Raw genomic sequence first — 25,336 nt, forward strand, 5'->3', positions numbered from 1 at the left:
TACAAAAATAGCTCCATGGTTGAATGTAACCGTCTCCACTCCAGGGCAATAATTAAGAAGGATCAAACAGAAGGATTCCTGGAAGGGGATGTGAGTACATTTAGTCCCCAAATGCACTGAGGATAGTATAATCAGAATGTTACAGGAGATCCCGAGGTCTTCAAAAACTGCAATTTGATGCCTTCAGCTCACAGCTAATTAATAGAAGGGTTGCCAGAAATTTTTAAGCAACAAACAGAAGGGGATCTGGTCGTTGGGAAATATGGTGGTGGACCTCTGATCTTGTAAAGGAGTGATTTCTTTTAATTAGACACAACATTGAATAAGGTGACAAACCGTATTTACAGTTGAATTATTACATAAGTGACGCTCAGTGTCTTTCTGTGATTAGGACCCTGTAAGAAATGTCAAGCAGATGTCCTTGTGTGGGTTCTGACACTGAATGCCACACTGTACACATATAAAAATATATAAGAGTGTGTAATTTAGGTAAAAACAACAGCAATAGCTTTTTATATGTACCATTATGTCTGGTTATTAAAAGAAGAAAAATCGTCTGAATACTAGGAGAACATTTGAGTTATCCATAACTTTGTGGGATATGGATGTTTTGTTGGGGTTAACCTTAGGTATGCATGATTAAATCCCAAATGTGTGGAACAGTCAGAAACTTTGAGGATAGTGTGGGGTGTGTGTGTGTATGTAGAAGCATATGGTGTTCACAGCTGCCTGCCCACTCACTACATTCCAGGGGGCTGACGTTAGTGAGGATGGGGCATTAGTTATGCTTACTGGACCATTATTTCATGGAGAGTCAGTGATGCTTACCAGACTGAAGTTCTTGTTGATATTAACAGTTTCTAAGGCCATCATCAGCGTTGTTTTGTTGGTAATAGTTTATTCCACTGAAAACACGTCCACACAAATCTGTTTATTTTTTTAAAAATTTAGATTTTCCTCTTTTCCGTTTTTGAAAAAAAAAAAAATCTCCGTCCAGACGAATACGAATGCAGCTGCATTATCATGTCAGTCCAGTCGGGGGCAGTAGTATCTATTTAATAGAGACATCAAAACACCACAAAGTATGAGAGAAACACAGAGCTTTAATCCAAATCACTCCATACTCCCTATGAAGTGCACTACACAAGTCATGATATACGTATGGGAAACTGAAATTTAGTGCTAGCTGCATGTCCATTGTAGTTTAATGACTTATGTACTTCACTATATATAGAGAGAAGAGCTATTTGCATTTCACCCAGAGACAGGCAAACTGTAAGACATCAGCATTTCTGAAAATGTCCCTGTATAAACCACATTATGCTCCACAGAGGGGCTCCCCTACATGAGGGTGGCCTTGCTTTATATATCTCATTTAGTGCAGCCAGGCCACTGGGTGTCAGTATAATGGCTGTAAAACATGAATTAGAAACCTTGTTCTGTTAAGTTTTCTGTATAATATAAGTTTTTCAAACGCTTTAGTATTAATGTGAAATTTAATCAGACAATTTATAAAATATTTATAACTGGTTTAATTGGTTGATTTGTTTTCCTTCTCTCTCCAGGGCATTATTTACATATGATGGTGTCACCAACAACCTGAAACTCTCAGATTCTGGAGGTAAGATCACCAGTTATATATAAAAAGCATGCTCTCTGTGTATAAAAATGTTATTTGCAGTCAAAATGGCTCTAATCACTAACCATTCCCTCCCTCTCTTTCTCTCTCTCTCTTTCTCTCTTTTCCTTTCTCTCTCTCTCTTTTTCTCTTTTCCTTTCTCTCTTTCTCTCTCTCTCTCTCTCACTCTCTTTCTCTCTCTCTCTTTCTCTCTTTTCCTTTCTCTCTCTCTCTTTTTCTCTTTTCCTTTCTCTCTTTCTCTCTCTCTCTCTCTCTTTCTCTCTTGCTCTCTTTCTCTTTTCCTTTCTCTCTCTCTTTTTCTCTCTCTCTCTTTCTCTCTCTCTCTCTCTCTCTCTCTCTCTCTTTCTCTCTGTCTTTCTCTCTCTCTCTCTCTCTCTCCCTCTCTCTCTCTCTCTTTTCCTTTCTCTCTCTTTTCCTTTCTCTCTCTCTCTCTCTCTCTCTCTCTCTCTCTCTCTCTCTCTCTCTTTATTTCTAGCTGGAGGCTTGTCAGAATTGGTAGAGAAGTTTCATGCCGCCAAACCCATGTATGGCCTCTGCAGGGTTGGCGTGACCGAGTCAGGACAGCCACGGATAGTCATGATCTGCTGGGTAAGATCTAATGAAACCAGATTAAAAACATCACCTTAGTGGTACCAGATCTTCCAGCTGGAGATTTAGCTGTTGCTGCCTGTGGGGCTATCAGAATTAATCAGTGTCACTCACCAATATTTACCGTATCAATGAATCAGCAGTGGTTAGACATTTCCTTAACATTTTCTCCTATTACTTTTTACCAACTTTTTACCAGTCAGCATTCTGTCCTTAAAGAGCCACACCATTCCCACTTCCAGCTTGAAAATAAGTCATTTGAAATGGGATGGTTATAGTCTTTAAACCAGATGATTTTTTTCGAGGCACTTCTGTAGGTTATGATCAGGAATGTTTACAAGGGACGCACAGGCAACGTCTACAATTTTGGGGAAACACGGTTCTCTTATTTGTTTCTGTTCAGAAGCTCTGTCATTTACAATGGAACAGTATGTTTGGGGAAAAAAATTACTGTTAATTGTACGTGGCTGGCCCTGTGAAGGACTGGCGTCCCCTCCAGGGTGTATTCCCGCCTTGCGCCCGATGATTCCAGGTAGGCTCTGGACCCCCCGCGACCCTAAATTGGATAAGCAGTTACAGATAATGGATGGATGGATGCACGTGGCTGAGGTTTAACTTGTCTGTAAATTTGTATTCACTGTTTAAATTACCAAAGAAACAAATTTTTTACTTGAGTTGTTCCGTTTTGAGTTGTTTAGAACTTGGTCTCTGTTTACTTTCATGCAAACTTTCAAATTAGCACTCTCCCCATTTTAGAGTCAGTTCAATCTAGAGCAAAAATAAGTCAATATTACTCATCTATGGAGCATAAATAGAGCAATATCCTCATCTCAGTTCATGCTTTTCAATGTTTGGAGGTCTCTTTGTTGTCTAAAGACTTCCAGATGCTTTTTTTCTGCCGTTAGCAGAGAGAAGGAAAGATTAGCATACCAGACAGAGACACAGTTTTTTTACCCATTTGCAAACACTGGGGCTTTGTAAAGAAATTTGAGAATTCAAGCAGAGTGGAAAACATCGCTAGAATTTTATAAAAGCAGGAAGCTAACAAATAAAATATATGTATTCATGTCGTTAGCATGCTTAAATTAATTATTAATGCTCTACTACCTTCTTGCTCTTATAGTGTAATCATCCAGGTAATCAGCAGATACGTGTTAATGACAACCCTTTTCTAAATGTAGATTTGGAGCTACCTTTACTTGCTCCAAAGTAGTGAAGGCAGTATGCCTCAGCATTAAAGCCCTTCTGTTGACATTTCCATTTGGATGAGGTCACTTTGGCTTCATTCTGTTGAATGTGAAACTTCAATGGTCCGCTCTTATTGGCTCCTTAGATGGGGAGTGAGCTTAAGGTGGCTTCTCATTGGTTGCTGTTGGTGCAGGAGGTCTTTGTAATGGCCATGTGTTGAGAAGAGATGTATGTGAGGCTCCTGTTGATGAGATGTGTCAATGGCCGTGTCCCACAAAAGGGCTTTGACCCCCAGACAGCTCGTATCCGAAGGAGCTCCAATCCATGCACAGCAAAGCATGCTGGGAACCTTCCCAGTAACCTCCCCAGCACCAGTTGCCAGGACGACGAAGCTGGAATGTTGTGCTTGAGGTCAGAGGTGGCATCTGTAGCCAGTCAGGCGATACAGAGAAGAAGGAGGGGTGGCTTTAGTGACTTGTTCACAGAGCAATTAGAAACCTCTCATGATCCAGATGAACTCAAACACAGAGTAGAGCTTTAATCAGGTCTGAAGTTTCAGTCCATATGTAAACAGTCTGAGAACTATCTGTCAGAGCTCACCGTGACCTGAAACAGCATCATGGTTTGACCTTAAAGCTACAGCTAAAACAATTTAAATAGCAACATTAAGTTTTGAGTCAGAGACCAATAAAATTCTGTCTAAAACTGACCCAATAAAATATAAATATAAACAGATGAAACAGGAAGAATGGACAGATTTATCTGATACACAGCTCCTTTCCTTTCACTATAGAGAGTCTCACTACACCCAGAAGCACAAAAGCTCACCTCAGAAGCAAAGGCAGGAGGTAAAAGATCCCACTGTGTTGCATAATGAGGAGGAAAAGACTGTTATTCCTTGTTAGCCATATTAGCATTTTAGTTTTTCAGAGTGGCTTCTAAAACCAAGCGGACTGTCTGATCCTCCGTACGTTTCACTGGAGCCAAACACAAGGGATTGTTTTCTTGTTAGTTTTTGTTACACAGATCTGACTGTGGTACTATGCACATTATGCCTTGCTGCAATCTTTTGAAAATGGCTTGTAGCACTTATTTCATTTATTTTGTCATATTTCAAAATTTTGGTTCTGATGGAAAACTCTAATTCTAGGATTCTAATGCATTTCACTTCTCTTCTGACCAAATCTGTATGAGCTATTGGTTGTGATATGTACTATGCAAGGAGCATTGTGCAATTGGGGATATGGCCCGAGCTCTTCTACTGAGTGACATAAACAACCAGAGTTCTGTTTATGACGTGATGTGGATAAATGGACCAGGGATCTATACTTATAGTTCAATTTTAATGTCTAAATGAGGACTAAATTCATAGAAAGTATCAATAAAACCATTTAAACATCACAGTTTTATTTTGCGTGTTTGTGTCTACACAGCAATGCCACCTGCAACCCATGGATACTCAAACAGTCCAAAAAATGAGTGAATTCAGAATTTAATATTTGTTTAAGTTTTCTCCTTGGCTTAACAGTTATGTTGAATTTCCAGTTTATTGAAACTATCCCATTAACCGAGGTCATACCAGCATCTTTTTGTTAGAATCAGTTCAGTTGCAGGTCGGACAGGTTTGAATGGAACTGTTGTCTGCAGTATGTACTATGCCTGTGAATATGCAAAGTGATGTTTATTCAGTTCTGCATGCCATATTACTCAGTGCCATATTGCAAAATATAAATGTATGTCCCAATTTCTGGCCTTGGTAAGGGCTACATGGGAAGAATTTCACAGGTTTTCCAAAATTTTTAGATGTTTTGACTGGACCAAGTGGTTTCGATGTCTACCAGACAAATGTAGCCATTATGTTTGTTTTTCAAAATTACCAGTGAATCTTTCATTCTTTCATTCGTTCGTTCATTTATTTATTTGTTTGTCTTCCGTAACCACATTTTCCTAATCAAGGCTGTGGCAGAATGACACACCCAAGGAGCCCACCCTAGATAGGGCAGCTATACATCCCAGGGCATCACACACTCACGCATATGGTCAATGATGCACTCTCACACTTTGAGATGATCAAACTCAGGACCCTAAAACTCTTGAGCTGTGCAGCAGTGACACTCCTTCACTACATCATTGTGCTGTCCACTGAGTCTTAAACTATGGTAATCATTTTAAACGTTTTAAATTTAAAGCTACTTGAAGATACACTGTTGTACATTTAGGTCAAAATCTATTGTAGAACTATTCTTTTTCAGTAATCACTAATAATTCAATAATTCATTCATTCATTGTCTATAACCGCTTATCCAGTTCAAGGTCGCTGTGGGTCCAGAGCCTACCCAGAATCACTGGGTGCAAGTCAAGCGGGCGCCAGTCCTTCACAGGGCGACACACACACACACACACACACACACACATTCACTAACACACTCACAACTACGAACACTTTTGAGTCGCCAATCCACCTACCAACGTGTGTTTTTGGACTGTGGGAGGATTTCAGTAATCAGTATTCTTTCATTTCATAACCGAAGTTCAGATTTCTGGTTCCTATCACCACCACTGTCTGATCTCACAAATTTAGAAAAATCAGCAGATTTCTCCTTCATTTCCTGTAATTTTCTGAATCTGTAATTTCTGATGAAATGTTTAATTAACCCATGTTATTTGGACTTACAGGTTGGAGAGGATGTGGATGAGTTTCGCCAGAACGAATGTGCAAGTCATGTTCCAGCTATTAAAAACTTCTTCAAGGTAAACTACTACCATTTTTTTTATTCGCTTTCTCCCTCTCCCTCTCTCTCTCTCTCTCTCTCTCTCTCTATCTCTCTCTCTCTCTCTCTCTCTCTCACTCACACACACACACTCTCTCTCTCACACACACACAGTCTGTCACGCTCTCTCACATGTAAAATATGAGTAATAATATGTGAATGAGGAAATGAGTGAGTGTCAGATAGTATTTGAAAGTACTCAGGATATTATTTAAGGAGTAGGACCCAATGTGAGATTTATAATTGTGTGTATATATACAGTTTAAAGTTAATTAGTAAAATGTCATGTGACCAGGGATGCCCAGTCTTCTGAATTCGACTATATAAAAACTTCTGATTCTGAGAAAGAGGTCTTGGCTGTTTAACTATGTTTGGGGTAATGGTTAAATATCTATCAATGAGATTTTCTGCTCTGAAGTAGCCTCTGACTTTGTTGCCCGGAAACACACAGTGCTCTAACAGTAAGTGAGGTTTGTGTTTGCAGTACTATTGCGTAACTGTAGTGTGTGGATCTGGATTGTGTGCCACTTTTCAACCACCCTCCATCCACTCTGAGAGCCAGCTACAGCTCACTGCGCTCTCAGCATTTGGAAGTATTCAGGACAAGCATGAGTAACAGGGTAGTAATGTATTTTCCCTCTCTCTCCTTCCCTCTGTCTTTTTTCCATTTCTTTCGTTCGTTCCTTCTTTCTTGCATATGTTTCTCTCTCTCTCTCTCTCTCTCTCATACATCCTGATTTTGTATCCTTCTGGAGTGTTCTGACTCTCTGTGGGTTTTCTGTTGCTTTGCTTTCTTCTGTGTAAATGAATAATTACAGTCTTGATGCTGCACTTGTGAATACAAAAGCCAGACACCATGAGCTGGAAGAAGCCAAGCTTTGTTTTCAGTTTTTCCAGAGTAATCTGCAGGGATAAATTTCCAGACATGCAAAGTCTTAGAAGGATGTTAAGTTTTCTGTTTATCATAACCAGAGTAATCCCAAACACATTCAGTGATACTGAGGTTTTGGCCCTGGTTCTAAACTAACTTGTTTTGCAAAGTTCTCATGGACCTTATTCTCATTATCTTTTAATGTCTTTTTCAGACACTTTTAAATTGATTTCTTTACCTATATCATTGTTTTTCTCACTCCTTTATATGAGATTTCCCTTTGTAGTTCATGTTATGGCAGTTGATGTGCTGATGGACTGTATTTATACATGCGAAACTCAGAAAAGCAATGCAGTGTTGGGCCTGGCCCTTGCTTGGAGTCACTAGTTTGGATGGAAACTGGTATTGTTTCGTGTCTAATGCAGATGGCACAAGCCTACGGGTGTGGAACAGAAGTGCTGTCAACATTGCAGTGAAAGAGGGAAGAAGTAGGAGACATGAAATGATAGTGAAATCATTGTGCAGAGTGCTCTCATGTGCTGCTGGGATAAAATGACTATTCATCCAGCTAAGAGGGTGTGAAGTGTGATGATGGATCCCTGACATTTAATATAGTCATTGTGTGGGTGTTATTTGTTGCAGTAAGTTTGCTTCGTGTGTGAACCTACCGGTGTGTGTGTGTGTGTGTGTGTGTGTTTGTGTGAGAAATTTATGATTGGCATCATATTAGCCGACTGTAAAGAATGTGCAATTAGAGTTAAGTCTGGAACAGACTTGTCTGTGCAGCAGTTTAGTGTCGCAGTTACACAGCTCCAGGGACCTGGAGGTTGTGGGTTCGATTCCCGCTCCGGGCGACTGTCTGTGAGGAGTGTGGTGTGTTCTCCCTGTGTCTGTGTGGGTTTCCTCCGGGTGACTGTCTGTGAGGAGTGGGGTGTGTTCTCCCTGTGTCTGTGTGGGTTTCCTCCGGGTGACTGTCTGTGAGGAGTGGGGTGTGTTCTCCCTGTGTCTGTGTGGGTTTCCTCCGGGTGACTGTCTGTGAGGAGTGTGGTGTGTTCTCCCTGTGTCTACGTAAGTTTCCTCCGGGAGCTCCAGTTTCCTCCCACAGTCCAAGAACACACGTTGGTAGGTGGATTGGCGACTCAAGTGTCCGTAGGTGTGTGTGTGTTGCCCTGTGATGGACTGGCGCCCTCTCTGGGGTGAATTCCTGCCTTGCCCCCAATGATTCCAGGTAGGCTCTGGACCCACCGCGACCCTGAACTGGATAAGGGTTACATATGAATGAATGAATAAACCAATTAGCTATGGATCTTGTATTTGATCCTGTGTGACTGTAAAGAACTGTAGCATGACAAAATTAGCCCAAATCTGATTATAACAAGACAGTACTTTGGCTATATTTGAATAGTCTAGAAACTAAGGGAAATCAGGTTCTTGAACCAAGTCAAAATGCAAAAGTGGCATGGCATGATCTTCTGCATGTCATTCTCTCAAAATAGCCCCATCTGTTAATTCCTGAAACACTTTTAGCTGTTGATAGAGTCATTTGAAAAGTGTTTTGCCACAAGCAAAACCACACTTTCTATTGTTAGCCGAAGTTTCTGTCTTACAGCTGGCTTCCTTCCTTTATCTATATCTGTTGAGTGACTGTCCGTTTCTTGGTGCCAGGCAAGTTAAAATCCTCTCTTCCTCCTCTCTGTTCTATTGTCGAATGGTGCCCCTGAGCAGTGCCACAGACAGGCACAGTGCTAACAATGCACACACATTTTGAAAGGAATGATAGAAAGAATGGAAGGAAGGAAGGAATAGGGGAATTTTTCATATAATGTGAATTGTGAACTGTTCTGGACATTGTGAACAGGAAAGACAACCAATCAGCAAAGGTTCAGTTCACTTTAATGAGATACAGATCTAATTACCAGAGCTGTGCAAAAACACAAATCTGAAACCAGGACAGACCAACTTCCTTTGGCAGCATTTTTTGATTTGGAGGTGTTTTTTTTCCCTTAAACTATTGTATTTCTTCAATGCCCATTGTTAAAGAGTGATGTGGTGTTAGAACCTCAGTCAAACTTGAATTTGATAATGGATTTTACATGTCATTAATTGATTATTAATTTATTCATACCCACCCAGTTATTCAGCTGTAGATAGTGGTTAATTGGCTAACTGAGATATCTAGGTCTCTTTTCTTCTTTTTTAACAGAGCCCTCTGGTGGAGCATGAAGTTCAAATGTTTTTTTAGATTTTAGCATGTGGTCCTAAAACGGGAATGTGTCATTGTAGAAAAAAAATTGTTTTATTTATCAATAAATTAATCAATCAAAGGTGATTGACTGTCACTAAATGTTGTTAAATGATTACAGAGACACAAGAGGTCTTGGGCTTGGGTGCACCAAAGTTGTAGGAAATGTGGTATTTCATTTTCTCATAGTTCCTCTGCATGGTGCTGCAACTCGCCTGGGCATATGCTCTGTGTAACATTTAATGATGCCTAATCATTATTAAAATACGTATATTGTGTGTGTTTGTTGTTTTGGCTTGGAGCTTATAGAACAGCTCCCAAAAAGCAAATTTCTTGGATCACACTGTTGACAGTCCCAGGATATTGTGGCCCTAAGTAAATTCCTCATTTCAGAGCTCAGTTAGTCAAGCTGTGAATGCTGTTGCGAGTGTGTTGACACAGTCTATAGTCTCCCATGGCTTTAGTGTCCAGACATTGTTTGCCTAGCATTTCCATAATCACAAAGAAGAGGTTTATGAGTTTATCGAAGGTCCCTCGTATTCTTATTGCCTTATAAAGGCATCACCCAGTCAGCTTCAGAGGCATGTGAAGAATGTCATCGCTTCTCTTTTCTCACTCCCACTCTTCTGACATGCAATGAAGGATACGCAGTGGGACCTTTCATGACCCCCATCAAGTCCCATCCCAGTGTGTGTGTTGAGTGAGAGTAAATGTTTGTGTTTGTGTGTGTGTGTGCTGAGTGAGAGTGATTTGGTTTTAGGGGTAAAGAAACACATTGATTCTGGTTGATTCTCTCTGTCGTATATATTCCTAATTTATTCTGAATTATTGTTAAAATCAAAGCATTTTCTACTTGCCCCTGCTGCTTTACAGTCTTTAACACAGTATCTGAGGACCAAATTTAACACATAGTTCTGAACAGAACCAGACACTTGAAAGTCAGTTGAATAAAATGTTATTTGACAGAAACTGGAGAGGCCTGGTACTGTGGCACAACGGTTAGAGTGGCTGTCACACAACTTCAAAGCCATGGGGTTGTGGGTTCAGTTCTTGCCTCAGGTCACTGTCTTTGATGAGTTTTGTGTGTTCTTCACATGTTCTTTTGGGTCTCCTCGGGTGCTCTGATATCTTCAAACAGTGCTGGTAAATGGATCGTCTGTGGAAAAAGGTCAATGAGCGCAAGTGTGTGAGTAACAGGAAGTGGGAGTAAATATGTTTATAGTGCAAAACACATGGTGGTTATTTAAAGAACCAAGACCAGGTCGGTGAATGAGGTCATACATTACTGAGAGTACCTGTACGTGACCAACCAATGTTCCTACACAATGATGTGCATTTTAGAACTAAGCGTTCAGGGGCGTAGATCTTAGATCTGGATCTCCAGGACTTTGAAGTTGTGTGACAGCAACACTAACTGTTGTGCCACAGCTCTACCCAGGATACGAAGTATATTAGCACCCATTCTTCAGCAGTCCCTCAACCTTAGTATCTAAGAAATAGCCCCATATGTGTTTCTAAACGTGAGTAATTGTGTAAGTTGTAAACCAGTTCTTTGCCTAGTGTCTAAAAAGAGAAGACAACACAATATAATTATAATACATTATTACAAACCAACCAGCATAATCTAGGGATGCCCAAGTCTGGTCCTGGTGACCTTCAGCCATCAGAGAGTTTAATTCTGATACACCTGGCCTTAATATACAGATATTTGGTAGATAAAGTTAAAGAAAGCATTTCTTCAGTTATTCATTTGGCCAAATAAAAACGGTGTAGGCACAGCGCCTCACCAGTCTGACCTGACACTAAGGGCTTTTAGCATGACACATTTAGAAGCCTGTCTCTAGACTCAACACTCAAGTGCAAAGTGATACCACTTCTTTCAACAGGGTCTGCTCAGTGTTGGGTCAGGACTCCCATATGACAATGTCCAGTCCTGCAAGAGTGCCTGACTCAGGCTCCGGTTTGTAGCATTCTTCTCATGCATGAACATCTGCCAGCTCCCTCCACCCCACATACTGCTCTCTGTTCTCACACTGTCACCTTTCTGCTGCCTCCAAAAAAAAAGCTTGCAGGCTTTTATCGTGCAGGGTTTGAGGGTGAGGTCATGGCTATTGGCATTGTTTGGAGCTTTAACTGGAATTAATAGATTATTACTAGAGACGTATGGCACTAGCTTTCACTTTTTATTGTTCTTTGCAGTGCTGGACAGATCCTGCTGAAGCCAAGAGGTGTGATAGAGGCCAGTGTCTAATGCCAGCTGAGGCATGGCAGCTATCATCTTTTAAAAGTGGGGAAGTTTTTGGACGGACTTGGAGTAATCTTCAGTACTTATCAATATAGGGGCACATTTTTTTACTTCGTCCTTTAAGTTTCTTAAAAAGACTTGCATATGCAGTGATATATTAGGCTGTACCAGACTTATAAATGGGGCCAGCTGTGGCGATTAGGCAACTGGGCTTGTAACCGGAAGATTGCCGGTTCGATTCTCAGTGCCTTACCCCCAGCTGCTCCCTGGGTGCCAGGGCTAGGGCTGCGTACTGCTCCAGGCATATGTGCCTCGCTGTGTTTCGCTGCACGGATTGGGTTTAATGCGGAGAACAAATTGCTCTGTGTCCAACAACGTGATTCTAAATCTAATTCTGTCTGCTTTTGTTTCATATCCAAATAACCCTTGCAATTTTAAACAGTGAAAAATGAGCTTCTATTCCTCAGGCCTATTGGAGTATTGCTCCGGAGCTTGTAGCTGATTATAAGTTCTGCTCAGTTTACTAAAGTTGAAGCATGTCATGGTGGCTGAATTTTAGAATTAGTAAAATAAACAACACTGAATGTCCCAATCTAAACGGCTGGTCTTGCTTTGGGCAAAAAAAGGCCACTCTGCTCTACCTTCCACTCCCACTCTCAATTATACACTCACTCACTTTTATACAGATACGTTCTGTTTGATTTAGAATTTCTCTAGAAAAAGCCTTATCTTTGCTCTTGGTTTTGGCTACTGTTCCTGCCCTTTCAGTCTTATTCATAGCTCTGGGACATGTCTGGACACATACTCTGAGTACAAACAGTACTTATTAAACAATTGTGTAATTCGGCAAGGAGTACATTTTCCTTGATTCTTGGGCCATGTTGTTCGTGGCCTTCATCCACAAAGCTGCACCAGAACTGGAGTCAGCTCAAAGGCCGCTGATATAGTAAGCTTTTGAGGAGATCTGCGAGACCAATTGGAAGATGCTATGACAATCCCAACAAGCAACATACCGTTGGCCAAGCTCAGTATCCATGTCCAATTCCTTTTCTGACATGGATGGAGAGGGCTGAAGATGGATGTTAACACCAGATCCTCCATCACTGTCTGCTCCCTGGCTTCTCCTACACAATATCAATGTCAGGATTTGCAAGAGGCAACTCAGAAGCTTCCCTATCCCCTTTAGCCAGTTCTCTGTATCGTCTAGCTGTCGTACTTTATCACTACTTGTCTTTTTTTATCAGGACAGCGAGTCTCGTCTAGTACAGGAGCCTGGCATGTGTGCCTGCTTAATACGAATATTGATTTATATGGAAAGAACTTGTGTTACTCAGTTAAACTAAACATATCATGTACAAATAATATTACCAGCAAATAAAAGCAATTATAGGAATTGAGTGCCTTTTGAGTTGCTCAGAAAAGTTTTGTGCAAAGCCAAGTACGAACATGCTACTTTACATGATGTTAAATTAGATGAAGCTGTGTTTTTATGGAGAAAAATCAACTTGGCCTAGTTTTTCCACCAATCAATCATCATGTCCCACTAAACCCATTACTTATTATACGTGCTTGTGTAGTAGCAGGTGATGAAAAATGTACACATTTATATAAGGTGTTGTCAGACTATAGTTCTTCTTCACATTTGTCCCCTAAATACACTGTAATTGTAATTCATTCATTCATTCATTCATTCATTATCTGTAACCCTTATCCAGTTCAGGGTCGCGGTGGGTCCAGAGCCTACCTGGAATCATTGGGCCCAAGGCGGGAACACACCCTGTAGGGGGCGCCAATCCTTCACAGGGCAACACACACTCACACATTCACACCTACGGACACTTTAGAGTCGCTAATCCACCTACCAACATGTGTTTTTGGACTGTGGGAGGAAACCGGAGCACCCGGAGGAAACCCACGCGGGCACAGGGAGAACACACCACACTCCTCACAGACAGTCACCTGGAGGAAACCCACGCAGACACAGAGAGAACACACCACAATCCTCACAGTCACCCGGAGGAAACCCACGCAGACACAGAGAGAACACACCACACTCCTTATCATGTTCAGGGTTAGGGTTAGAGTTCACTTAGGTTTTCTGGTTTATAGCTATTGTGTCTTTGACTAGAGCTGCTTGGCCCTTGGTCATGAAAGCAACCAAGAGAGCAACCAAGAGAATCAGAATGCAGATCCAAATCCAAATTGTTCCAAATATGAATTTCACATGAATTGATTGTGAGGAGAATCTAATATCAAACATCATAATTAATCAAAGGACATCAAGGTTGCACTGCATGTAATGTTGCTGTCACACAGCTCCAGAGTTCTAGAGTTGTGGGTTCTAACTCTGCCCCAGGTCATAGTCTGTGAGGAGTTTGGTGTGTTCTCCTTCTGTCTGCGATTCTTTGGTGGGATATTATTTTACCTGTGCTGACTGTCTCAGCATCGCTGAGCCTGAGCCTTGGGGCTGTGCTGTACGTCAACAGACTAAAACACTGTCGTCCAGGCAAGTAATAACAGAGTTAAGTCATTTGCACTCCTCCTACTGGAAGAGAGGGAGGAAAGAAAGAAAGAGGGACCTCCCTTTGACCTCATGGTTTTGATAAGTACTTCTTGTGCTAGGACGCTTGATAACAAAGGCTACTGCGTTAGTTTTAATTTGTCACTGCTCTCTAACCATAGCTTTGTGACTGTAGGAAGGATAAGAGGTTTTTATAGAGGTGGAGAAAGAAGTGGGTGTGGAAGGAGAAGCCTGGGCCTGCTGCGCTCTAACAGTGCAGTAATCTGCTCTGAAGCTGTGGTTTGTCAGCCCTTGAACTGTGGCCAACACTCACAGCGATGTGTGGCTGAGACACACCCACAGCCCCCTTTTTTTAATCCCCTCTTCTCCTCCTATCGTCCACCAAGGCCTGATCACGCTGGACAGAGTCTACATTGCATTGTGTGCCGAGTTATGATGAATTGGTTGGGGATAATTTCACTCTCCGTGGACAGGATAATGGGCAATGCTTCCTCTGGTTCTTAACGTCTGCTGTTTATTAACAACAGAGAGCTTTAACATAATCCTCACCTCTCTGCACTGCGAGTTACTGTAAACCTGAAGTACTTCTGCATCTCTGTAACTGGACAGGAAATACACACCATCATAGAGACCCTCTAATGAAAACTGTAACTAACAGTACTCTGTGAACACACTGCGGCACAAAACACACACACACACACACTGATGTAATGTCCACTCCTAGTCTTGCTTTTCACATTCTTTCTGTTACTCAATCGCCTGTCGTCTCTGATTCAGACCACAGCAATTTAGCAATTTTTTTGTAGTCTTCAGTTGAAAAAATCTGTTGTTTGAGCTAGTAGCCTGAGGGAGGGACCAAAGCAGCCATTTTAGAAACTTTCAGAGTAAACTGGAGAGCCACACTGTTTAAGGCTAGTTTTAAACAACAGTTACATTCAGCTAGTTATAGATATTAAAGTAGCACTTCTGATTAGAAGTTACATACACCTTCCAGCTGTGTGCTGTGTTGGTTTGAGTGGGTCAGACACATCAACGCTCATCATGTGATTCATTGTAGAGCTGTAAGACTTTGATTCAATATAAAACTAAAGTCGTTAAAGCCAGCTTGAGCCTATGTAATCAATTCCTTCTTCATGATCCACAGCTTGTGCGCCAGTGGCTGCAGTTGTGTGGAGGGGAGTGCAGGTAAAATGGCAGCTGATCCCAAAACAGCGTTCACTCTGATATTCTCTCTACTGTGAGATTTCACACTTTTTTTACTCGCAAAGACCTGCAAAGCCAAAGTAAATACAGTGGCTTCTAGTGTGAGCATGAAAAGCTCGCTGAGAGCAAACAGAGCTTTCAGTGAGCTTTTACAGCTTCCAACCACAGCATGGTCCCAGACACACAACACTGCATTTGTTTCACTAGAAAACAGTAAAAAATGCCCTTAAATCTTTACACCTGGCTCACAGGGCACTTCTTTATTTGGTCTCTGTCTGCTGTTTTAACTTTGAAAACAGACTGGTGCAGGTGCATGCTGGTAGTTTTTAAACGTTAATGTTGTTTTCTTTTTTTGCATTGGGTCTAAATACTTGGCTATGAGAACTGGAAACTTTAATTGTATATTTTCTGATTTTTTTTACTCGCTTAAAGAGGACTCTGACCAAAATGAAGAAATAAACATCACTACATCTGTTGTAAATATGCTTATTAATGTATTTCATCAGTGCTACAGTGGGATATTAAATGACACCCCTCCAGATCATGTGACTTGAAGATGGAAGTAAATTCTGAAAGGCCAACAGATTGAGGTCAGATTGAGAGCTCATTTAATTCACTTCATCCTCCGTCTCTTGTAGGAGGCCCATGTGTTTATCAGTGCCTCGAGTACAGATGATGTGACTGATGAGAAGGTTGGGGACATCCTAGCAAAAGTGCGTGCACCTATGGAGAGACTGAGGAGAAACTCCAGACCAACGGAGAAAGAAGTGACAGTGGTATCTGAGCACACTCCATTATTGTCCTTGGCTAACTCATGCAGTTAAAATATTCCTTCCGTTGAGTACAATAATAAATGATGAACAGCTGCTGTGAATTCTTTGCTCACTCGTCTCTACTGACCTGATTCACAGGGCACAAACTACAGGAAGACCAACGCTGCTATGGAGATGAAGCGGATTAACAGAGACTCCTTCTGGGCACGAGCAGAGGTACAGCGAACACTCGCGCTTCTGTTTGGAACACACTCAAAACTTAGGAGCTATTGATTTTTTACCTTAATGAGCCCTCTGTCTTGAGCACGTACTCTGTATCATCAAGTCTGGAAAACATAGATTTCCAAAACCTTTTATATAAATGTACTTGTTTCCTTTTATCAGTTTGCATTAACATTTTAAAAAGAAAGCTTTTTAGAACGTGCGATTTTTAAATGGTGTGTATGTCTTCCTCTGGGAATAACGCTATCACACACTGTGTTTGTTCTCTGGTTGTTCTTAAGCTTTTCAATTTTGACATACTTTGTGGACATAGCTATAATATATATTATATATTGTAATTGATATTAACAATGGTATGTCTTCAATAGAATAACCCAAATATAAATGTATGGTTCAAGATGTACCTCAATTTATATTTAATTTTAAAACTATTCCCATTGTAACCAACCAGCGTGAGGAAGAGCAGAGGAAAGATGAGGAGAGGAGGAAGGCCGCGGAGGACAGGAGACGAAGGGAGAGAGAGAGAGTCCTGCAGGAGAGGAAGGAGGCGGAGGAGAGAGACAGAAAAATGGAAGAGAAACTGCAGATGATTGAAGAACAAAGGTCAGCAACTATCTGACCTCAGACAGTAAACACATATGGAATGAACATTATTTATAAATAGAAATATAACATTTAATAAAACTTCTCAGGAAAATGGAGGCTAAGATTGAAGAACAATCAAGAAAAAAGGAAAAGACTCGATGGGTACGTATTAAAAATAGGCTCTGCCTTATTTCTGACACACTAAATGTTTCACGAGACCAATACGAGGGGTGTTCTGTAAGGTTCTCAGGAAACAGGGATGAAGTAAAACACATATCTTTCACTTATATACCACCTTTCTAGACACCCAAAGACGCTTTACAATCCACACTGCTCAGAACGCTCAATTTACACACACTGGTGAGAAGCGGCAGCCAAACACACACAGCGTACTCTCGACCAGGAACAACCGTCCACCTGGAGGACTGCATCGGGCACTAGGGTTTCACCCAGGACAGAGTGCTAATCCATATCTGGGCTCACACACATATAGACATACATTCACATACACACTCAGTCTCTCACACACCAGGACAGTTATTACAGAAGTCAATTCACCTACCCTCCATGTTTTTGGACTGTGGGAGGAAACCGGAGACCCCGGAGGAAATCCACGCAGACACGGGGAGAACATGGAAACTCCACCCAGATGGGACTTGAACCCAAGATCCCAGCGCTGAGAGGCGAAGGTGCTCACCACTAAGCACCGTGCTGCCCAAACATATGAAATGTATTATATATTTTCTTCTATGTAATCCTCCATGATGTATATTTGTTAGCTCTGCATTTGTTAGCTCTGCATAGGTCTGGGCTGTAGGGTGGAGGACTAATGCCTTGGAACCTACAGAACCTACCTTTCCTCTTCAGACTTGTGTTACTCGTTTCGTTTTTAGAGTGATTCTGCAAAACGATTAATCTAAAAGAGCTGATGTTCTCTTTATTAAACCCTTCTGAGACACAATGTAAATTACCTGAGGATTAGTAGATTATATCAGTCCAGAAAACTTATTGAAAGCCCTTCGTAAATAAAGTAAACATATACATTATCAAACCAATAACCAAACATAAACACACATAAAACAGTACGTTTGCCCTGACATGCATCTTCACGATTGTTGAATTCATTGATCTACATAATTCCACAAAAATGACCACAGAATTCTAGGAGTACGTCTCAGTTTTCATGATAGAATCATTAAAGGTTCCTCCAAGGACTAGGATCTGGTTTCTGAGCTTGTCACTTATGACTGATTGTATGTTTTGATAGAAAAGGTATAGGTTTTCACTGGTAACTGATAACTGTGTGATGGACAGGAGCTGCAGCAGAGGGAGCATGAAGAGGAGATGAGAGCTCGTCTCAGGCGCAGTGAGTCCATCGAGAAGGCTGCTGTGAGTGTCTTTGAAACCAAAAGGTTTATTCCAGTTTCAAATGATTTAAGCTCAGATGCTACTGATTTCTCTTTATTCACCACTAGGAGGCAGCAGCACTGGTCTCTCAGCGTTCGATGAACCCGCGGGAGTTTTTCAGACAGCTGTCATCCACATCATCCCAAACTTCCTCCAGCCCTATGTCCCCACGCTCAGGTACGGCTGCATTCAGACTGACGCTAATGCGATTTACTCAGATCTGATTGGTTTGTTGGGTTGTACACATTATCTTTTTAACGTGGCCTCTGTCTGAGTCTGAACACGTTAACTGCTGATTAAGGAATTCATTATATTCATTATATTTAATATGCTTTTTTCCTCACCATTACTTACCCAGGCAAGTCTCCATTCCGTCGTTACCAACGCAGTCTGACGGACACAGCCTTCATCTTCGAGCGGGCCAGTGCTGCCAGCGGCTCCACGTCCCCTCTCAGCCCCTCCCTCACCTCCCCTTTCTCTCGCACACCCACTAGCCCCTTCAATCGGCCATTGTCTCCAACAAGTCCCAACTTCCGTCCAGTCACAACTCCAACCCCAGTAAGATCTCCCCCAACATCACCGGCCCAGAGCTCTGCTCCACCGGTGGCCTCTCTTAGGAGCCCACCACCCCAGTCCAGCCCACCACTCGCCAGACCTCCACCACCCCAGTCCAGCCCACCACTCGCCAGACCTCCACCACCCCAGTCCAGCCCACCACTCGCCAGACCTCCACCACCCCAGTCCAGCCCACCACTCTCCAGACCTCCACCACCCCAGTCCAGCCCACCACTCGCCAGACCACTACGACCCCAGTCCAGCCCACCACCCTCCAGACAAACACCACCCCAGTCCACCCCACCACTCGCCAGACCTCCACCACCCCAGTCCAGCCCACCACTCGCCAGACAAACACCACCCCAGTCCAGCCCACCACTCGCCAGACCACCACCACCACAGTCCAGCCCACCACCACCACCGCAGTCCAGCCCACCAAGACTGCCCATCTCTGATGCTTCAGCTCCTCTAATGTCTGAAGTCCTGATTGAGAGTGAATTATCCTTAGACAGACAGGAAACTGTGGCCATTCCAAATGCTCCGACAGCCCCTCTGCCTGAGAGTCCACTCCAGATTAAAGGTGAACCCAATTATCTTTGTGATTAAGTTCTTAAATGAGTTATTAGCCTGTTGAAATAATCAGCAATGAGCCTCAAATAGTGTTGTGAGGCTAGTAGCCCATATAGCATCTTACATTAACCTTCCTGTTATCTTTAAAGATTCTTATTTCCCTAGGGCTCAGTTTGACCCCAACAATTTAAACCACCAGAACATGATTAGAAATACATTTGTTAACCAGATTTATGCATCACATATTTTGTGTATCTTTGTTGATTAAATAAATCCATATTTATTAAAGAGGTTAAAGCCTTAAAGCAGCTAGAAGTGGTTTTCACATTAAATTAGAAAAATCATTAAGTATAAAGCAAAAAATACACAATGAATGTGGTCAAATAGAGCCCAAAGATAATAGAAGAGTTCAAGGGCATTAAGAGGGAGCTCATAACAGCCTCTAACCTTCTGAGAAGTCTTAGATTAGACATTGGAACACTGCTATGAAGCTTTAATGGCAGTCAGCCATGACAGCATTATTGAGGTCAGGAAGCGATGCTGTACGATTAGTTTTGAATCACAAAAGCCAGTCCAACTCATTCCAGATGTATCAACTGGAGCTAAATCCCTTCAGAAACCCAGTTCCACTGCTCCACAGCCCAATGGCTCAATGCCTGGAGGCTTTATATCCATCTAGCTGACCCTGGGCCTTGAGCATGGTGATCATAAGTTCCTGTCTATCTGCTCCAGAGCATCCTATTTAATTTCATGTTTTTTAATTTATATTTTATATTTAAAAGCTGAACATGCACAATTCAGCATCTGTGTCAGCTTAAAATAACTGAATTCACTAATTATGCGGGATGTTTAGAAGCATTTGCACATTTGAATTTCCTCATAATGAAAGATTTTAAAACTGTTTCTCAGAGTCTGTCTCCAGCCCCCGCATGTTGAGTGAGCTAAAACCAGAGATGGATTGCACAGTCAAGGCTGTGCTGCTTGAAGAAGATGAAGAGGAGGAGGAGGAGGAGGAACCAGAGGAGCCATGCACCATTTCCACTCCACCTTCAGAAACCAAAACAAGCATGAGCTGTCCAGATGAAGCTGAGCCCGAGCAGCCCACTGAGCCAGGCCTGGATGCCAGAGTCCAGCCTGTGGTTAGCTCTCTCGCAGAGGAGGAGGAACCAACAGAGGAGCAGCAGCAGGAAGTAGCTGAACAGACTGAAGATTCAAGAGTGGCCCAAGCAGAGTATGAAGAGCCAGCACTGGTGGAACTCCCAGAAGATGAGATTGAAGCTGATATTACAGATGACACAGGTGAGGAGTAGAGCGGTAGATTATAAAGAAGCTATTGGTGGTTTGTTTTTGTTTTTTAAACATCAGTCTTTTGTTTGCAGAGGAGTATGTGACGGTGTCTGAGAATGGAGTAACTCAGAACAAACCAGAGCAAAATGGTGTGTGTCTTCAGAATGGTACAGGTAAAGATGTTTTTATGAGACGTTATGTGATTTTTAACTAACGCTGTAGATCCAAATGTTCATAGACACCTTTTCTAGGTTCCATTTTGGAATGGAGGTTTTTAGTGATCCAGAACTAACTAATATTTAAGTAGCAGAATGCAATCCAGTACTCACAGATATGTTACTGTACTTCGTGTAAAACCTTCTCAATAAAGTAGAGACTGGCAAGTAAGAGTAGAGTAGCCTTTCAGAAAGGGTTATGTATTTTGTCCCATGAAGTTGTTACAGCTGCTCTTCTCCTCAAGAAAGGTACAATGAACACACCCACATCTCCAGTCTGATTCCACACTGACAGATTCAGTGTCCATGACTGCTCTCACAAAATACTTTTTGAATTGCATTAATTAGATCTTATGAAAAATAAAATATTAAAATATAATAAGGACTGACTCCTTATTTTGAAATGCACATGCACGAGTAGGAACTATTAGTTCAGCCGTATTTCACCGAGAAAACTTAAGGTGAGGCTACTACACCATCTGTTGTTAGTGCGGTCATAGTTCACAATCCTGTTTGTTTGAGCAAAATTTGGAAATGTTCGGCATGTTTCCACCGACAAGGACCAGAAAAATTTGTTCCAAGCTGAAATCAAAGAACAGTAGGTTCTTCAGTGCAATCCGTGGCTAATGAATAGGAAATAAGACAGGAACGCACTCCATTTGTGTGTGTTTCTGGGGCTGTGTTTGGCGCGACACCTTGCATGTTAGCCTCAGGCTCAATTTAGCAAGACGACTTGGGGAAATGATGACTGCTGAATTTATCTTATTTCACGTGAGTATGTGTCTTTGCCTGAGACATTGTAAAGGGAAGTGGTGGGGAGACATTTTGTGGCGTTTGTGTGTTTATAAAACCCCATATAGCTACGCACAGCCTACTTAAACGTCACATGCTTTAACCTGTTACATTGAAGATCATCAAGTGTATATTTTCAAATAAAATGAAAATAAAATCAGAAAAACACTGATGCCGGTGTTAGATATTATGAACAAAACTGCTTTTTTCCTTTCTGCAGTTATTAGACTTACCCTCCATATTTTCTGTACAACACAATCCGACAATAAAAAACACATGTAAACAAAGACATTGATATAAAGCACCAAAGCTTCCCCAGACCTTCCAATGACAGGGGTATGTATTTTGGGCATTTCCTGTTTTTAAAATGCCAGAAACACCTCTGTGACAATGGCTATATGGCTAATGGCAGTCCGGCAATCTAGGCTTGCCTAGTTTCTCTTTGCTCTTGTTTAAAAAAGCAAGCAGTTTGCTGCTACTTCTCCATGTGGTATTTGGCAGATGTTGTGGCCCGGTGGTTTGGAAATTCTGCCTTTGAGTATATGTACTTATTCACTTAGAATAATGGATAACGATCCACTTGTACCAGAGCAAAACACACTGACACACCACCACCGGTCAGTGTCACTGCAGCGCTGAGAAAGATCCACCACCCAAATCATACCTGCTCTGTGGTGCTCCTGTGGGGGTCCCATTGAAGGGCAGGGTGAAAGGGGATAGAAAAATATGCAGAGAAACAGGTGGACTACAGTCTGTAATTATAGAAGTGCAAAGAAGTGCTCTTATGTGGTCAGTGGAGCTGATAAAATGGACAGTGAGTGTAGATACAATGTAGGTGTTCCTAATCCAGTGATCGTTCAGTGTATATTATGAATCCAGAGCTTTCTGCGGGGGGTTACTGATGTACATAGTTTTGATTAAAGCTGATATTCTGCATTTTAACCTCTTTCTAAAACCAGAGCGCTGGTGTATAGGGCAAAAAACAAATAGTGGGCATTTACTTACTGTCTGTACCCTGTATGTCCCCTATGTAGCCAAGGAATACACAGACTCTGAGGAAAGCACACCAGAGAAGTGCACGTACATCGTCAACCGTGAAGAGACAGACGAAGAAGAGGACGTCCATATAGAAGAGGCTCCAGAGAACGGAGAGGTGTGTTTACAAGAGCCATCTTTTTCTTCTGTTCACTGAATTGCAGTTTAATATGTGAAGCAAGAAACACTAAAGCCATTTCTCTCCAACAGTTAAATACAGCCAGGCGGCTTCTATGTGTGCGAGCTCTCTATGATTACCAAGCAGGTCAGCATTGCCTTATTTTTGTTCTCATACACACACACACACACATGACTTGACATCACTGATATTCACAGCCATTCTTTATTTTAGAACTACTCCCCAGAAATATGTATAATGACCAAATATAGGACAATAATGCACATATATGGTCATAATGCCCATGTGTGTATTTATATATATTCTCCCTGCTTTTCCTTCAGAGGATGAAACTGAGCTTTCCTTTGAGCCTGGTGACATCATCAGTGACGTGGAAACCGTGGACAAAGCCTGGTGGCGAGGTTTCAGCAAAGATGGCCGCCAAGGACTGTTCCCTGCCAACTATGTAGAGACCATCTAAGAACGTTATTTTCCTTCAGAGACACTCTTCCTCTTGCCCTTTGCTTCAGTAGCAGCCCTCAGGGAGAGGGTAACTCTGACCAGTAGAGGGGGCCCAAGAGCACTCCTGATCTACTGGATGAACCATAGTGGAGGCACTGGGAGAACAAGGGAACGAACAAAAGACACATCAAAAACTATCCAGGAATAAGAGAGAAGCCAGAGGTCAGAGCTTGGCTGAAGTTGTGTGCGGAATATTTTCTCTGTGCGTTTTTTTGACTCACAAATGCCTCGTTCTGTTGTAACTGTTGTGAGGTCAGACACACTTTAAAGGATGTGGGCAAAAATCCCATTCCACTCTGCTTTTGTCTAAAAATGAAAATTAAGGACAATATTCATTTCAGACGTTTTTTGTTATGTATCATAGCGGCAAAATAGATTTCAGCCAAAATCTTGTAGAATTTTATACTGGAAACTAAGTGCTGTCTAATGAAGATGACCCCCCAAACCAAACTCATTAGTCTCAGTAGAATATTAGCACTATTCTGTGAAGTCGTAGCCACCCACTCTGCTCAGATCTGCCTTCCTACAAAGTCTAATATCAACCAGAAACAAATCAGAGTCCAGGAGTTCTTAGATCTGATGCATGATGCATGGTAGAAAGGACTGTGTGTTGGAACTAAGCAGGTGACCACTGATGTAAGGCTTAAACATAGTCAAAAAATATGTTACATTCTTCAGAACCGGGAGGAGGAGTGTGGCCTGTTCCAACTCAGTGTACCTTCCCACCCCAACACCTTCATGCATCTTCAGCTATTTGAGGTTGAGGAAATAATGGACTCTTGCACTGAGCACTCATCCAAGTACGGTGGGTGAACTGTGTCCAAAACTTGGTACACAACCTTAAAATCAGTGATACTTTAAAGGGCACCCATTGTGGACCCAGATTTAACCCTAACCCTGCACAAAGAGCGAGCATGTTAGAGTGCAGCCACTGATTTAATACGTTTGTGGGATCTCCCCACATGAAGTTCCCATTCCCAGTTCCCCCACGGTCACGAACACAGCAGTAGTTACGACAGAACCGACTTGTGGGCGGAGTTTAGAGGTCAGCCGATCAGGTTGCTTGATGCTAACCTGCGTGGTCTATACGTCATTCTTCATTTTTTATTTTCCCTGATGTGCTCTGCTGATTGTTGGTTATGTTTCTAACATGTAATCTGTCAATCACAACCCTTTCATGAACTGTGCTATTGACTGATATATGACTTTGCAATGTTAATGTTAGATACAGTAACAATACGCCTACATTACAGCTGCATTTAGAGCATGTATGAACGTCTTTTTTTTTCCACTGATTTTTATAGGGGATGTTCCCTGTATTACTTTAAAAATTTCTATGGTGCTGCTGAGCAGAGTTTGATCCTTTTATATATAAATATATACATTGTTGTTGTTATTGTAACAGTGAGGATATCCTTTTTCTAACCAACCCCTACCTAAGAGGCTATATTTTTCTGTAGTGTATTTTTGAGGACATGGACTAAGCGCTAGAGTAAAACGTACACATTATTAAACCACGATTGTTTAATTTTATGTAACATCATACATCTCTACAAACGTGTATCACCACCATCGTAATCTATCAACACACTTCAATAGCACAACACCTTTCTATATTAACGTTTGGATATTTTTTGGTTGGTTAAGTGCTGTTTTATAGAGGTTCACCAGGCCTCTGCAGCCAGGGTTCATTTCCTTTAATTCAAAATTCAGTGCCTTACATTTTCACACTTTTGTCTGATCCAGCTCACTGTCATTTAAAGAGTTATAAGCGAATGAATTGTTTAAAAATGAGTCTTTTTTTAATGCAGTATGAATTCTTTTTAATCCATGCACATTAACCTTTTGGACACTCGTACTATGCAGCGCCAGATCCACACTCTTTATCGTATCATTTCCTGGAATTTCTTGACTGTCTTTGAATCCATATCCATAACATGTATGTTGTTGCACGAAAATAAAATTTTGATATTAAAAGATTAATCCG

At 41.7% G+C, this 25,336-nt stretch overlaps 2 protein-coding genes across 2 annotated transcripts in view; one reads left to right on the plus strand and one right to left on the minus strand.

The window, feature by feature from the left end:
- LOC136678134 (drebrin-like protein A) overlaps nt 1-25,299 on the plus strand; it is a 53,327-nt gene extending 28,028 nt beyond the window's left edge. The window contains exons 2-17 of the mRNA XM_066656013.1: nt 1,566-1,621; nt 2,115-2,227; nt 6,092-6,166; nt 15,907-16,044; nt 16,180-16,257; nt 16,715-16,866; nt 16,956-17,010; nt 18,163-18,237; nt 18,324-18,432; nt 18,614-18,887; nt 19,218-19,390; nt 20,290-20,679; nt 20,760-20,840; nt 22,709-22,827; nt 22,920-22,974; nt 23,172-25,299. Of these exons, the coding sequence (XP_066512110.1) occupies nt 1,566-1,621; nt 2,115-2,227; nt 6,092-6,166; nt 15,907-16,044; nt 16,180-16,257; nt 16,715-16,866; nt 16,956-17,010; nt 18,163-18,237; nt 18,324-18,432; nt 18,614-18,887; nt 19,218-19,390; nt 20,290-20,679; nt 20,760-20,840; nt 22,709-22,827; nt 22,920-22,974; nt 23,172-23,308 (2,080 nt within the window). The 3' untranslated portion in view covers nt 23,309-25,299. The remainder of the gene's footprint in view (nt 1-1,565; nt 1,622-2,114; nt 2,228-6,091; nt 6,167-15,906; nt 16,045-16,179; nt 16,258-16,714; nt 16,867-16,955; nt 17,011-18,162; nt 18,238-18,323; nt 18,433-18,613; nt 18,888-19,217; nt 19,391-20,289; nt 20,680-20,759; nt 20,841-22,708; nt 22,828-22,919; nt 22,975-23,171) is intronic.
- LOC136678133 (rhotekin-like) overlaps nt 10,321-25,336 on the minus strand; it is a 93,696-nt gene continuing 78,680 nt past the window's right edge. Inside the window, exon 12 of the mRNA XM_066656012.1 lies at nt 10,321-10,455. Within this exon, the coding sequence (XP_066512109.1) occupies nt 10,430-10,455 (26 nt within the window). The 3' untranslated portion in view covers nt 10,321-10,429. The remainder of the gene's footprint in view (nt 10,456-25,336) is intronic.

This window comes from Hoplias malabaricus, chromosome Y (genome assembly GCF_029633855.1).
Source record: "Hoplias malabaricus isolate fHopMal1 chromosome Y, fHopMal1.hap1, whole genome shotgun sequence".
NCBI classification, from domain to species: Eukaryota; Metazoa; Chordata; class Actinopteri; order Characiformes; family Erythrinidae; genus Hoplias; species Hoplias malabaricus.